At 36.9% G+C, this 16,697-nt stretch overlaps 1 protein-coding gene across 2 annotated transcripts in view; it reads left to right on the forward strand.

The window, feature by feature from the left end:
• Positions 1-16,697, forward strand: part of slc6a15 (solute carrier family 6 member 15) — a 65,038-nt gene that overhangs the window by 43,108 nt on the left and 5,233 nt on the right. For both annotated transcript variants that reach the window (XM_061894437.1, XM_061894439.1), the window contains 5 exons: positions 2,150-2,260; positions 8,978-9,219; positions 9,293-9,491; positions 11,427-11,619; positions 11,685-11,844. In XM_061894437.1, coding sequence (XP_061750421.1) covers positions 2,150-2,260; positions 8,978-9,219; positions 9,293-9,491; positions 11,427-11,619; positions 11,685-11,844 — 905 coding nt within the window. The remainder of the gene's footprint in view (positions 1-2,149; positions 2,261-8,977; positions 9,220-9,292; positions 9,492-11,426; positions 11,620-11,684; positions 11,845-16,697) is intronic.

Raw genomic sequence — 16,697 nt, forward strand, 5'->3', positions numbered from 1 at the left:
GTGTGCTAACTTCCCCTATGTTAACATACTAATGTTAGCATGCTTGCATTTTATCCGTTACACATTTGAAGCTAAAATTAATTGATTTTGATGCTTTGCATTATTTTAAAAGTATGCTAACTAGGGTGTACCACGATTCGATTCAATATCGATTCTTGGGGTCGCGATTCAATAATATATAGATTTTTTTCAATTCAACGCAATTCTCGATTCAAAAACGATATTTTTCCGATTCAAAACGATTCTGTATTCATTCAATACATAGGATTTCAGCAGGATCTACCCCAGTCTGCTGACATGCTAGCAGAGTAGTAGTTTTTTTTTAAAAAAAAGCTTTTATAAATGTAAAGGACAATGTCCTATCAACTGATTGCAATAATGTCAATTATTTTTTAACTATTAAACGAACCAAAAATATGACTTATTTTATCTTTGTGAAAATATTGGACACAGTGTGTTGTCAAGCTGATGAGATGCGATGCAAGTGTAAGCCACTGTGACACTATTGTTTTTTTTTTAATTTTTTTATAAATGTCTAATGATAATGTCAATGAGGGATTTTTAATCACTGCTATACTGAAATTATAACCAATATTGATAAAGGCTTGTAGGAAAAACTGATATATGCCTAAAAAACTGCTTTATCAGTATCACACTTTAAAATGTGCTCATTATAGCCAGTTATTCGTTAAACTTATTCCTTTGGATTTATTATTTTAAAAAAATAAAGAAAAGGTTGAGTTAATGTTTTAATTTATTATTATTCATAGAGTTTAGTAAATGTTATTTTTCAGCATCAAAATGATTTTTTTTAATTCAGGCAAATTTTGTGTTACAGAGATAAAAAAAAATAATTTATCAAAGTTCTTCTTTGTCATAAGTTGACCTATATTTCTTATATTTTTCATTAATGTTGATAAGGATACAGTTTTATCCAAAGGTTTACTACAGTTTTGTAGATAAATGGTACTGTTTATAGTCCTTAGTGAGGTACAACAGAAAACTTACATGATCGTTTTATTATTTCATTAATTTAAAAACAAATGCAACACAATTACTTAGCATGACCAAAAAGGAGCAGAAAGAAGTCAAACTTGTAATATCTGCCCCTAAAAGTAATATACAACAATAACTGAGAAGCGCTGGATTAGTTTGTTCTTTGACTTTTTATTTGATATTAATTTTGATTTTATTATATTTGAATATATTTTATTTTTTATATTATAATTGTAATAATGTAATTCAATGTCATTATATCATATTTTATATATATATATATCTATATATTTATACATATATTATTATGTTTTGTATTATATTTTATTTTGTTCTATTTTGTTCAGTTGTATTTTAATACATTTTATTGTAACATATGTTATGTTTATATTTTATGTAATTAAATTTATTTGATCATATTATATTTAATTTGGTCTTATTAAATTTGATTTTTTTAATATTTTAATAAATATTATTTTGTATATTACGGGGAAGGCGTAAGGAGAGTGGGCGTGCCAGCAACCTGAATGTCCCTGGTTCGATCCCCAGCTTCTACCAACTTAGTCACGTCCGTTGTGTCCTTGAGCAAGACACTTCACTTCTACCCCATGGCAGTTCCCGCCATCAGTGTGTGAATGTGTGTGTGAATGGGTGAATATGGAAATAGTGTCAAAGCGCTTTGAGTACCTTGAAGGTACAAAAGCGTTATACAAGTAGAATCCATTTATATTACAATTGTAATCACGTAATTTAATTGTGTTATTTTATTATATTGTATTTCAATATATTTTAATAAACATCTGAATTGTATTATATTATATACCATTTAATTTCATGTAATACATGTTTATTATATTTTATTATATAGTATTTTGTCCAATGTTATTTTAATCCAATTTATTATATGTTATTATGGTTTTATTTTATTTTGTTTTATTAATTTTATCATATTATATTTCTGTAATTTTATCATATATTTAATTTGGTGGAATTTCATTTTGTTGTATTTTTTTAGATTATACTCAATTATATTTAATTGATTTAATTTAATTGTAGTATATTTTGTTTTGTTTGAATTCCATTTCCTGGTATTAAATTCTACTGTTTTTGACAAAATGTTATTAATCCTTTACATTGCTGTGTTTGCTGGCAGGTGATGTACTTCAGCTCCTTGTTCCCGTACGTGGTGTTGATTTGCTTCCTGGTCCGCTCGCTGCTCCTGGAGGGCTCCATGGACGGCATCCGCCACATGTTCACGCCAAAGGTACGGCCGCCCTCTTCGTGTCGCTTTTCTTACACGTCTCAAATCCTTCAAACATTTTCTAACAGCTCACCTAGAAAAAAAAAAAAGTCAATCATAGATACAATCTTTTCGTCAGTGAGGGAGGAAATCAATAAAATAAAAAATGTCAACGTCTCTTGAGTCCTGTGCAGGAGCCACGGTTGCCATGGCAACAGGACGTTGGATATTATGTAACAAAGCAGACTCTTGCTTCATGCTTTGAACGACCTCTTTCTCCCTCTCTGGCGCCCTCTTGGATTTTAGGGGAATCAAAAGAATGCATTTATCAACGCGAATAGAAAATAGTACAATTACTCCCCTTTTAGATTATTATTGTGATTTTTCAAGCAAAACAAATATATATAGATTGCGTATTGATTTATTTTATAGCAGATTCCACATATTGTTGGCCTTAATTAAGTATTTTCAAACATAAATAGACTAAATTAATTAAAACTAGCATGTGCCTCACAATACCAAGGTCCTGAGTAGTCCTGGGTTCAATCCCGGGCTCGGGGGTTTTCTGTGTGGAATTTGCATGTTCTCCCCGTGACTGCGTGGGTTCCCTCCGGGTACTTCCTCCCACCTCCAAAGACAAGCACCTGGGGATAGGTTGATTGGCAACACTAAAAATTGGCCCTAGTGTGTGAATGTGAGTGTGAATGTTGTCCGTCTATCTGTAATGGCCCTGCGATGAGGTGGCGACTTGTCCAGGGTGTTCCCCGCCCTCCACCCGAATGCAGCTGAGATAGGCTCCAGCACCACCCGCGACCCCAAAAAGGGACAAGCGGTGGTAAATGGATAGATGAGGCAATTCTTGAAGGAATTGCGTGTGAACGTTCCAATGCTGAAGTTGAACTGAAATCCTGGAATTTTTTTTTAATTGTTGATGTAGAGCACACAATTCCTAAACAGGCTGAATATTGTGGAGTTGGAACAGTATGAATCGCATGAAAAATGTGGAACTTTGAAGAATGGCCCATTGAATTTCCCCAAAAATTTGGAATTTTGGGAAAAGCGGGAATTGTTTGGAAAATGGTAAAAAAAAATTGAATGATCTAAATGAGTTGAAATGATTGGTGTTGGAATTGTTAAAATCGGTCGAGAAATGTGGAAGTAGTAAAATGTTTAATTGAGAAATGGTATTACGGAATTCCTGGAATTTTGAAAAAAACGTGAATCTTTCCAGTTAAAAAAAAAAAAAGTTTTTTTTGTCCTGATTAAGAGGAATGTTTTGAAAGTCGAATGGTTAAATTGCGCTGAAAATTGTGAAGGAATTGTCCTCAGAAAAAAGGGTGGAAATAGAGCTTAGGAAAACCAGGAATTCTGTAAAATCCTAAAATAAAAAATTGAACTTGGAAAAAAGCTAGTTCAAATTTCCAGGATGGTGGAATGTGTTGAAGGAGGAATGGTTTGAATCGGTTGAAACATTTGTAAAGGTGGAAGTTTCAAAGATGGCCAATTAATTTTGAATGGGAAAAATGTCCCGGAAAACCTGGAATTCTGGGAAATCTGGGATTTTTTTGCAATGTGTCACGGGAAAGCCTGCGATTCCTGAATAGGCTGAACAGTTTGAAGTTGGAACGGTTGGAATCGGGTGAAAAATGTGGAAGGTAGAGCGCGCCAAAATTTGGAAAAGAAGAAGAAGTTAAGTTAAAGTTGAACTAGATGAAGCAATTTCTGAAGGAATTGCGTGTGAATGCTCCGATGCTGAAGTTGAACTGAAATCCTGGAATTTTTTTAGAGTTGTTGAAATAGAGCACACAGTTCCCAAACAGGCTGAATATTTTGAAGTTGGAACAGTTTGAATCCGATAAAAAATGTGGGAGTTGTGGAACTTTGAAGAATGTCCCATTGATTTCAACGGGAATCTCCCCCCAAAATTGGGAATTTCTGGAAAAGCGGGAATTTTTTTGAAAATGCTAAAAAAACTTGAATGATCTGGTTGGTGGTGGTGGTTGCTGTTGGAATTTTTCAAATTGGTGGAGAAATGTTGAAGCAGTAACATCTTGAATTGTGAAATTGTATTACAAAATTCCTGGAATTTCGAAAAAAAACGGGAACTTTTCCAGTTCAAAAAACAACTTTGTTTTTTGTCCTGATTAAGCGGAATGCTTTGACGGTGCAACGGTTGAAGTGGGTTGAAAAAATCGGAAGGAGTAGTCGCCAGAAAAAAGGGAGGAAATAGGGCTTAGGAAAACCTGGAATTCTGAGAAATCCTGGAATTTTTTGGAGCTTGGATAAAAGGTTTAAATTTCCAGGATGGTGGAATATGTTGAAGGTAGAATGGTTCGAATCAATTGAAAAATGTGGAAAAGGTGGAAGTTTAAAAAAATGGCCAATTAATTTTGAATGGGGAAAAATGTCCTGGAAAACCAGGAATTCGGGAAATCTGGGATTTTTTGGAATTTGTCAGGGGAAAGCCTGCGATTCCCGAATAGGCCGAACAGTTTGAAGTTGGAACATTTTGAATCGGGTGAAAAAGGTGGAAGGTAGAGCGCGCCAAAATCTGGAGAAGAAGAAGTTGAAGTTGAAGAATGAATAGATGAATTTTGGTGTAGAAAAGCATATGTGTGAATGTTTTGGAATATCAGGACAATACAGCATATTATCGGAGTGCGCTATTCAGTATTGCGGCCACTGATTGGCCGAGCCACAGGCAGCATTACTCTAGTGGATAAAACAGAGTATAACAGTGACAATGTGGCTGTTATTTCATGTCTTAAGGGCTTTTTTTTTATGTTAAAAACTGTATTTAGTAGGTCATAAACAGGTTTTATGCTCTCACTCTGAAAGTAATTCAATATTTTTAATGAATAACTTTTACTTTGCAGAAAGTTATTTACCACAGTCAAATTAACACCCGATAAAGGAAGGTTTAGGGCTGCATCAGTCAATATCAGTAATTATTGATATTTTTTATGATCTACGGAACATAAGGAGCAGGGAAAAAAATATAATAAATGTAAACATTTGTATTGGTGAACATGCCTAATATCATGGAATATTAAAGATTGTGGATGGCTTTGTCGTTTTGTAATATTGGAGTTTTTTTGTTTGTTTTTACTCTGTGGATTTTAGTGCTTTTATTTGCTTTATTTTTATTTTTTTTAAATATGAATTATTAAATAGTTAATGATAATAAAGTAATAAATAATAATCTACAGTAGTATTGATAATAATTTTAATTATTAATACGGGATAAGTCCAACATTTAAAAAACGTTCTCCTTTAACAGCAAGAGTGATGTAGTTATTAAATGTGCTAGCAGAGGCCGCTATTCCTTTTATTTTATTTCCATTTTATGCGTTTATTTGGTTTGTTGTGTCTGTAATAAATGGCTATACATAAAAAAAAGATATTTGGGAAAATAAATACATGTAAAAAATGTCCATAATTGGTAATAATAATAACAATAAAAAAAATAACAATAACAATAAAATAATTAATATCATATTATCATTGTAGTATTGATAACTTTTAATTATTAAGACTATATAACAAAACAGATATTTGTGAAAATAAATAAATGTAATAATATTTATTATTAAAAACAAAATAATTAATGATGATCACAATTAATTTCGATGCCAGAGTAGTATTGATAATCATTTTAATTTTTAATACAGGACAAGTCCAACATTTAAAATAATTTTCTCCTTTAATCGCAAGTGATGTAGTTATCAAGCGTGCCAGCAGAGGCCGCTGTTCCTTTTGTTTTATTTCCATTTAATTGCTTTTTTTGGTTTGTTATTATTATCCATCCATCCATTTTCTACCGCTTGTACCCTTTTGGGTCGCGGGGGGCGCTGGTGCCTATCACAGCTACAATCGGGCGTTAGCTGGGGTCTGAGCTAAATGGATATACAACAAAAACAGATACTTGTAAAAAAAAAAAAAAAAAACTAAAACATATTTATAATTAAAAATAAAAGAACTAATAATAATCTTAACTTAATTTCGATGCCAGAGTAGTATTGATAATAATTGTAATTATTAATACAGGACAAAATAACTAATAATAATCTAACTTAATTTCGATGCCAGAATAGTATTGATAATAATTGTAATTATTAATACAGGACACCTCCTCTCTGAGCTGCTACCTTACCGTGGTAGAGGAGTTTGCGTGTCCCAATGATCCTAGGAGCTCTGTTGTCTGGGGGCTTTCATGCCCCTTGGTAGGGTCTCCCAAGACAAACAGGTCCTAGGTGAGTGATCAGACAAAGAGCAGCTCGAAGACTTCTATGGAATTACAACAAAATGGACTCAGATTTCCCTTGCCCGGACATGGGTCACCGGGGCCCCGCTCTGGAGCCAGGCCCGGAGGTGGGGCACGATGGCGAGCGCCTGGTGGCCGGGCCTGTCCCCATGGGGCCCGGCCGGGCACAGCCCGAAGAGGCAACGTGGGTCATCCCTCCAATGGGCTCACCACTCATAGGAGGGGCCATAAAGGTCGGGTGCATTGTGAGCTGGGCGGCAGCCGAAGGCAGGGCACTTGGCGGTCCGATCCTCGGCTACAGAAGCTAGCTCTTGGGACGTGAAACGTCACCTCACTGGGGGGGAAGGAGCCTGAGCTAGTGCGCGAGGTAGAGAAATTCCAACTGGATATAGTCAGACTCACCTCGACGCACAGCAAGGGCTCTCGCACCAGTTCTCTCGAGAGGGACTGGACTCTCTTCCACTCTGGCATTGCCGGCAGTGAGAAGCGACGGGCTGGGGTGGCAATTCTCGTTGCCCCCCTGCTCAAAGCCTGCACGTTGGAGTTCAACCCAGTGGACGAGAGGGTAGCTTCCCTCCGCCTTCGGGTGGAGGGACGGGTCCTGACTGTTGTTTGTGCTTACGCACCAAACAGCAGTTCAGAGTACCCACCCTTTTTGGGTTCACTCGAGGGAGTACTGGAAAGTGCTCCTCCGGGTGATTCCCTTGTCCTACTGGGGGACTTCAACGCTCATGTTGGCAGCGACAGTGAAACCTGGAGAGGCGTATTTGGGAAGAATGGCCGCCCGGATCTAAACCCGAGTGGTGTTTTGTTATTGGACTTTTGTGCTCGTCACGGATTGTCCATGACAAACACCATGTTCAAACATAAGGGTGTCCATATGTGCACAAGGTACCAGGACACCCTAGACCGCAGTTCCATGATCGACTTTGTAGTTGTGTCATCGGATTTGCGGCCTCATGTTTTGGACACTCGGGTGAAGAGAGGGGCGGAGCTTTCTACCGATCACCACCTGGTGGTGAGTTGGCTGCGATGGTGGGGGAGGATGCTGGACAAACCTGGCAGGCCCAAGCGCATTGTGCTGGGAATGTCTGGCAGAGTCTCCTGTCATAGAGAGTTTCAATTCCCACCTCCGTAAGAACTTTGAACATGTCACGAGGGAGGTGCGGGACATTTAGTCCGAATGGACCATGTTCCAAACCTCTATTGTCGAGGTGGCTGATTGGAGCTGTGGCCGCAAGGTTGTTGGTGCCTGATGTGGCGGTAATCCCAGAACCCGTTGGTGGACACCAGCAGTGAGGGATGCCGTCAAGCTGAAGAAGGAGTCCTATCGAGTTCTTTTGGCTCATCGGACTCTGGAGGCAGTGGACTGATACCGACGGGCCAAGCGGTGTGCAGCTTTAGCGGTCGCGGAGGCAAAAACTCGGACATAGGAAGAGTTCGGGGAAGCCATGGAAAACGACTTCCGGACGGCTTCGAAGCGATTCTGGACCACCATACGCCGCCTCAGGAAGGGGAAGCAGTGCACTATCAACACCGTGTATGGTGCGGATGGTGTTCTGCTGACTTCGACTGCGGATGTTGTGGATCGGTAGAGGGAGTACTTCGAAGACCTCCTCAATCCCACCAACACGTCTTCCTTTGAGGAAGCAGTGCCTTGGGAATCTGTGGTGGGCTCTCATATTTCTGGGGCTGACGTTGCTGAGGTAGTTAAAAAGCTCCTCGGCGGCAAGGCCCCGGGGGTAGATGAGATCCACCCGGAGTTCCTTAAGGCTCTGGATGCTGTGGGGCTGTCTTGGTTGACAAGACTCTGCAGCATCGCGTGGACATCGGGGGCGGTACCTCTGGATTGTCAGACCGGGGTGGTGGTCCCTCTCTTTAAGAAGGGGGACCGGAGGGTGTGTTCCAACTATCGTGGGATCACACTCCTCTGCTTTCCCGGTAAGGTTTATTCAGGTGTACTGTAGAGGAGGCTACGCTGGATAGTCGAACCTTGGATTCAGGAGGAACAGTGTGGTTTTTTTCCTGGTCGTGGAACTGTGGACCAGCTCTATACTCTCTGCAGGATTCTTGAGGGTGCATGGGATGGATGGATGTAATACAGGAAAAGTCCAACATTTAAAATAATTTTCTCCTTTAATAACAAGAGTGATGTAGTTATTAAATGTGCGAGCAGAGGCCGCCGTTCCTTTTATTTTTTGCTGCTTTTATTCGCTTTGTTATTGTTGTTGATATTGATCACTTTGGGTCTGAAATAAATGGATATGCAACAAAATGTTAATAATGATCAAAAATGGAATAATTAATAATAATCTAAATACATTTTGATGCCAGAGTAGTATTGATAATACATTTAATTATTAATAAAGGACACGTCCAACATTTAAAATAACTTTCTCCTTAAATTGCAAGGGATGTAGTTCTTAAATGTGCCAGCAGAGGCCGCCGTCCCTCACATCAGCGTGTGTGTTTCCCAGCTGGAGATCATGCTGGAGGCCAAAGTGTGGCGCGAGGCGGCCACGCAGGTCTTCTTCGCGCTGGGCCTGGGCTTCGGCGGCGTCATCGCCTTCTCCAGCTACAACAAGCGCGACAACAACTGTCACTTCGACGCCGTGCTGGTCTCCTTCATCAACTTCTTCACCTCCGTGCTGGCCACCCTGGTGGTCTTCGCCGTGCTGGGCTTCAAGGCCAACATCATGATCAGGAAATGTGTGGCGCTGTGAGTGCGCGCGCCTTTTTTTTGGCGGACATTTTCGGTGACCGACGTGTTCACGCTTTGCCTTCTGTTCCAGGAACAGCAGAAAGATGGCGGACCTGTTGGGGAACGGCGTGGAGGAAAGTCTAATCCCCGGCCACATCAACCTCAGTCACAGCGGCGGCGTCAGCACCGCCGACTACCAGATGATGATAAACATCATCAGGAACGACAACCAGGACCACTTCCCCAACCTGGGGCTGGACTCCTGCAGCATCGAGGGCGAGCTCAACAAGGTACACAAGCTTCTTGGACTTCAACAACATAACAACGTTACCACTTCCAATGTCACAATTACCAAGTTGTATGACTCTGAGATGTACGCAGCCACAATTACCTAAAAAAAGGTAGCATGCTAACTTTGTTTGTTGTTGCTAATATGCTTATTATACCTGATACAAGAATCATGCTAACTGTTAGCATGCTGAAATGTATGTGATTTTAAAGGACTTTACATGTAAAAATAGCTGGAAAAAAAACAGCATTTTAATGTTAGCACGCTAACTTTTTTTTGTTAATCAAATTTGGTACTTGTTATACCTGATACGTGACTCATGCTAACTGTTAGCATGCTGAAAGTTATGTGAGTCTAGAAGAATATGCATGTAAAATGAGCTAAAAAAAAAAAAAAAGGTAATATGTTAATGTTAGCATGCTATCTTTTTTGCTAATCAAATTTGTTACTTGAATCATGCTAACAGCATGCTAATGTTAGAATGTGACAATTACTAGGTTTTATGACTGAGGCGTACGCATCCATAATTAGTTGAACAAGCTAGCATGCTAAATGTAGTTGTTGTTGCTAAATTGCTTATTATACCTGATATGTGACTCATGCTACATGCTGAAAATTATGTGATTTTAACGGAGTAGGCATGTAAAATTAGCTTAAAAAAAGCTGGCATGTTAATGTTAGCATGCTATCTTTTTTTTTGCTAATCAAATTTGGTACTTGAATCATGGTAACAGCATGCTATGTGATGCTACCTGATGTGTGACTCATGCAACTGTTACAATGCTGAAAGTGACGTGATTTTAAAGGAGTAAGCATGTAAAATTAGCTTAAAAAAAGCTGGCATGTTCATGTGAGCGTGCTAATTTTTTTTGCTGATCAAACTCGGTACCTGAATCATGCTAACAGCATGCTAATGTTAGACGTACTCATCCACAATTAGCTTAAAAAAAAAAAAGCTAGCATGCTAACTATATTCATTGCTGTTAATATGCTTATTATACCCGATACGTGAATCATGCTACCTGTCAGCATGCGGAAAGTTGTGTGATTTTTAAAGGAGTACGCATGTACAAAAAAAAATGCTAACATGTTAATGTTAGCATGCTAACTTGTTTTTGCTAAACTAACGTTCTTTTTTGGTAGTTTTTGCAACTGTTTACCCCAGAGCCATACAACTCGGTGTGTGACTTATGTTAACTTTAGTATGCTAGCTTGCTAACATTAGCACGATAGGTTATTTAGGTAATTTTTTCCGTGGCGTACCACCTTTGTACCGCTCTCGAACCGTCTGCATGCTAACTTAAAACTGCAAATTCAGGGATTTTTGCAACAATTACAACAACAACAACAAAAAATCTGTCTAAAATCCCATGTAATAGTTGTCAGGTTCAAACACTGATGACATCTATTAAACAGACGAGAAGCAAGGAATCATGCAGAGACATTATAGAGTTCAATTTGGCTCAATAAGGAGACACGTGTTCTGGGCTGTATTCTAGTTACAGATCCAAACTACATTCTAAAAGTCCAGCCCGCTTGCTGGCTCTATTTATTTGGGAGGTCCCTGGTTACATCACTGAAACTGTCACTGAGGGAAGGGTATTATATCGACAACTCCAAAAAATATATGATTATACAAGAAATGCAAATGTATTGACGCTGGTGATATCGCCTTGTCTCTGCTCTGTCTGCATCACGGTGGTGTTCGGCCTTGGCAGTCAGCAGGCCGTTCCTGGACATAGACACGGATACCAGACTGGCTTGCGATCTTTTGGATTGCCAGCTTTGCACGGACAACGAAAAATACAATTTCAGCACAATTGATAATAACCATAGCAACGGCCCTTAAGCATAAGAGTTGCGTGATAATATATACATAATTATTCTAACAATAGTAGCGATGGTCACAGCCTCCCTCTGCTCCCCCCTACCCCAGACGGTCCAGGGTACAGGTCTGGCCTTCATCGCCTTCACGGAGGCCATGACCCACTTCCCCGCCTCGCCCTTCTGGTCGGTCATGTTCTTCCTCATGCTGGTCAACCTGGGCCTGGGCAGCATGTTCGGCACCATCGAGGGCATCCTCACGCCGCTGGTGGACACCTTCAAAGTGCGCAAGGAGCTCCTGACAGGTGAGCGCCGCGAGCCGGGTGTGCTTATTCGCCACTTTTGTCACATGACCGTCACATGACCGCAGTGGGATGCTGCGTGCTGGCCTTCTCCATCGGCCTGATATTCGTGCAGCGCTCGGGGAACTACTATGTCACCATGTTTGACGACTACTCGGCCACTCTGCCGCTGCTCATCGTGGTCCTCCTGGAGAACCTGGCCATCGCCTGGTTCTACGGCATCGACAAGTAGGTGACGCTTCTTTTGCCAGCAGATAACGCCCCGCCTTCATGACACATGACATTGGCCGAACACCTCAAAGTGAAGAAACATGGTCCATTTTTGTTCTCCTACATTTTTTATTTAATCATTGATTATTGATTAATTGTTATTATTCTAATTCCCATACTCTTTTACTTTTGGTTTCTCTTCATCATACTCTAATCTATTATTTATCTCACATTCATGTTGTGTCCTCAGTTTATTATTCACTCATTAATGTTTAGTTTTTAATAATTGTAGTCATTTGATTAATACATCTTATTCATTTATTAGTTTGTATACATTTTGGTTCATGCATCGTTAGTTATTTTACACCTTTTTTTTTGTTTATTAACTTTACGGCTTACACATTAACTTTATGACATAAAGTCAAATACGCTCAATTTACACTGTAAAGTTTACACACATTAACTTAATATGTTTAGGTCTACTGCGGAATGTTAATATGTAAAGTTTACACACAAAATTAATATGTTTAGGATCACAAAGTAAACTTGATATGTAAAGTTTACACATGTCAACTTAATATGGTCCAGTTTACAGCGTAAAGTCAATATGTAAAGTTAACTTAATATGGTCAGGTTTACAACATCAACTTAATATGTAAAGTTTACATACATTTTCTTAATATGTTTAGGTTTACAACAAAGTTATTATGTGAACTTTACACAACTTAAAATGGTCAGGTTTGCAATGTAAAGTTTACACACATCAATTTAGTATATTTAGTATTACCACGGAAAGTTAATGTGTAAAGTTTACACACATAATATGTTTATGATTACAAAATAAAGTTCACAAACATCAACTTAATGTGGTTAAGTTTACAACGTAAAGTTAATATGTAAAGTTTAAACACATCAACTTGGTTTGTTTAGGTTTACAATGTAAAGTTATTATGTAAGGTTTCCACTATCAACTTAATATGTTTGGGTTTGAAATGCACAGTTGCTATGTGAAGTTTACACACATCAACTTAATATGGTCAGTTTTACAACGTAAAGTTAATATGTAATGTTTACACACATTGACTTAGTATGTTTGGTTTACACCGTAGAGTTCATATGTAAAATTTGCACCCATTAACTTAATATGATGAGGTTTACAGCGTAAAGTTACTATGTAGAGTTTACACACATTAACTTAATATGGTGAGATTTACAACGTGAAGTTAATACATAAAGTTTACACACACCAACTTAATATGGTCAGGTTTACAACGTAAAGTTATTATGTAAAGTTTACACACACCAACTTAATATGGTCAGGTTTACAACATAAAGTTAATATGTAAAGTCTACATACATTTTCTTAATATGTTTAGGTTTACAACATAAGGTTATTTTGTAAAGTTTACACACATCAACTCAATAATGCCAGGTTTACAATGTAAAGTTTACACCCATCGACTTAATATGGTCAAGTTTACATACATTTTCTTAATATGTTTAGGTTTACAATGTGAAGTTACTATGTAGAGTTTACATACATCAGCTTAATATGGTCAGGTTTACAATTTAAAGTTATTATGTAAAGTTTACACTATCAACTTAATATGTTTAAGTTTGAAATGTACAGTTGCTATGTAAAGTTTACACGCCATCTTAATATGGTCAGTTTTACAACGTAAAGTTGATATGTAAAGTTTACACACATTGACTTAGTATGTTTAAGTTTACAACTTAGGGTTAATATGTAAAATGTGCACACATTAACTTGATATGGTCAGGTTTACAACGTAAAGTTACTATATGGAGTTCACACACATTAACTTAATATGGTGATATTTACAATGTGAAGTTAATACGTAAAGTTTACACACACCATCTTAATATGGTCAGGTTTACAACGTATAGTCAATATGTAAAGTTTACACACATCAGCTTAATATGTTTAGGTTTACAATGTAAAGTTCACAAACATCAACTTATTATGTTTGCATTTGCAATTTAGAGTTATTATGTAAAGTTTACACAGATCAACATAGTATGTTTAGGTTTATAATGTAAAATTAATAGGTAAAGTTTACACACAACTTAATATGGTCAGGTCTACTATGTAAAGTTTACAAACATCAACTTAGTATGTTTAGGTTTACAACGTAAAATTATTATGTAAAGTTTACACACATCAACTTAGTATGTTTAGGTTTACAACAAAGTTACTATGTAAAATTTACACACATCAACTTAATATCTTTAGGTTTGCAACATACAGTTACTATATAAAGTTTACACACATCAACTGTATACTGTTAAGCCAATATGTGTAAACAACAATAACTTTACACTGTAAATATTATGCACTTGATATACGTAAATTGTACATTGAGGTTAGTTAGACAATAACATAACATTGTAAAGTTTACACACATCAACTAAATACTTTTAAATTTACACTGTTAAGTTACTTTGTAAAGTTACCATACAACAACTCGCTACGTTTAAGTTTACAATGTTAAGTTAATATGTAAAGTTTACACACATCAACTTAATAATTTTAAGTTTGCAATGTAAAGTTATTGTGTAAAGTTTACGCACATCTACCTTATACTGTAAAGTCGAAAAGTGTCGACAACAGTAACTGTACACTGTAAAGTTTATGCACGGTGTGTGTAAATTGTGCAGTACAGTTAGTTAACAAACACTAACTTAAAACTTTTACGTTTACACCGTTAAGTTACAATGCAAAGTGTACGCATATCTCAACATGTTTAAGTTTGCGATATAAAGTTAGTATGTAAAGTTTACACTAACCTTTTACTGTCAAGTGAACTTTACACTAACCTTACACTGTTTAGTTTACACTTACACTGCACTATTACGTAAAGTTCACACATGCTTCACACTTTCACGTAAAGTTCACACCTATGTTATACTTTCCCGAAAAGTTTACACTTATATTATACTCTCCCGTAAAGTTTACACTTACATTATACTTTCCCGTAAAGTTTACACGTGCGTTATGCTTTTGTGTAAAGTTTACACTTACACTACACTTTTACATTAAGTTTACATGTACATTGCACTTTTACGTAAGGCTTACACTTACATTACACTTTCGCGGTAAATTTACACATATATTACACTTTTACGTACAGTTTACACTTACAATACAAATTTATGTAAAGTTTGCAGTAATCTTACGTGGTTAAGTAAAATATGCACAACTTCGCAATGTGAATGTCACACCGTAGAGTTCAGGTGTGTAAAGTTTATACATTAATGTTACACTGTTAGGTAAAGTTCACACTAGCATTACATGTTTCACGTAAAGTTTACATTCACTCTGCACTGTTAGGACATTTTTACACTGTTAAGTTTACACTCCCATCACACTGCTAAGTAAACTTTACACTAACCTTACACTGTTTAGTTTATACTATATTACACTTTTCCATAAAGTTTACACATACATTACACTTACATACAGTTTACACTTACATGAAACTTTGACGTAAAGTTTACACACATATTACACTTTTACGAAAAGTTTACACATACATTACACTTACAAACAGTTTACACTTACATTGTACTTTTACGTAAAGTGTACACTTACATTACATTTTACGTAAAGTTTACATCTACATTGCACTTTTATATAAAGTTTAAACATATATTGCATTTACGTACAGTTTACACTTACATTGCACTTTTACGTAAAGTTTAAACATACATTACATTTACGCACGGTTTACACTTACATTGCACTTTTACGTAAAGTTTAAACATACATTACACCTACGTACAATTTACACTCACATTGCACTTTTACGTAAAGTTTGCACTCACACTACACTTTTACGCTAAGTTTACACGCACATTACACTTTTACGTAAAGTTTACACTTAAATTAAACTTTTATGTAAAGTTCACACGTACATTACACTTTTGCGTGAATTTTACACTTACATTAAACTTTTATGTACAGTTCACACATACATTACACTTACGTACAGTTCACACTTACATTGCACTTTTACGTAAAGTTTACACATACATTACACTTACATGAAGTTTATACTCACATTACCTGTTTGCGTAAAGTTTACACCTACATGAAACGTTTACGTAAAGTTTAAACATACATTACACCTACGTCCAGTTTACACTTACATTGCACTTTTACGTAAAGTTTGCACCTACACTACACTTTTACGTTAAGTTTACACGTACATTACACTTCCACGTAAAGTTTACACTTACATTAAACTTTTATGTAAAGTTCACACGCACATTACACTTATGTACAGTTTACACTTACACTGTACTTTTACGTAAAGTTTGCACTCACACTACACTTTTACATTAAGTTTACACACACATAAAACTTTTACGTAAAGTTTACACTTAAATTAAATTTTTATGTAAAGTTCACACACGTACATTACACTTTTGCGTAAAGTTTACACTTACATTAAACTTTTATGTAAAGTTCACACATACATTTGACTTACGTACAGTTCACACTTACATTGCACTTTTACGTAAAGTTTACACATACATTACACTTAAATTAAGTTTATACTTACATTACACTTTTGCGTAAAGTTTACACTTACATTCAACTTTTATGTAAAGTTCACACGTACATTGCACTTTTGCGCAATGTTTACACTTACATTAAACGTTTATGTAAAGTTCACATATCAATCAATCAATCAATGTTTATTTATATAGCCCCAAATCACAAATGTCTCAAAGGACTGCACAAATCATTACGACTACAACATCCTCGGAAGAACCCACAAAAGGGCAAGGAAAACTCACACCCAGTGGGCAGGGAGAATTCACATTCAGTGGGACGCCAGCGACAA

The sequence above is a fragment of the Nerophis ophidion genome, linkage group LG03, assembly GCF_033978795.1.
Source record: "Nerophis ophidion isolate RoL-2023_Sa linkage group LG03, RoL_Noph_v1.0, whole genome shotgun sequence".
Classification (NCBI taxonomy): domain Eukaryota; kingdom Metazoa; phylum Chordata; class Actinopteri; order Syngnathiformes; family Syngnathidae; genus Nerophis; species Nerophis ophidion.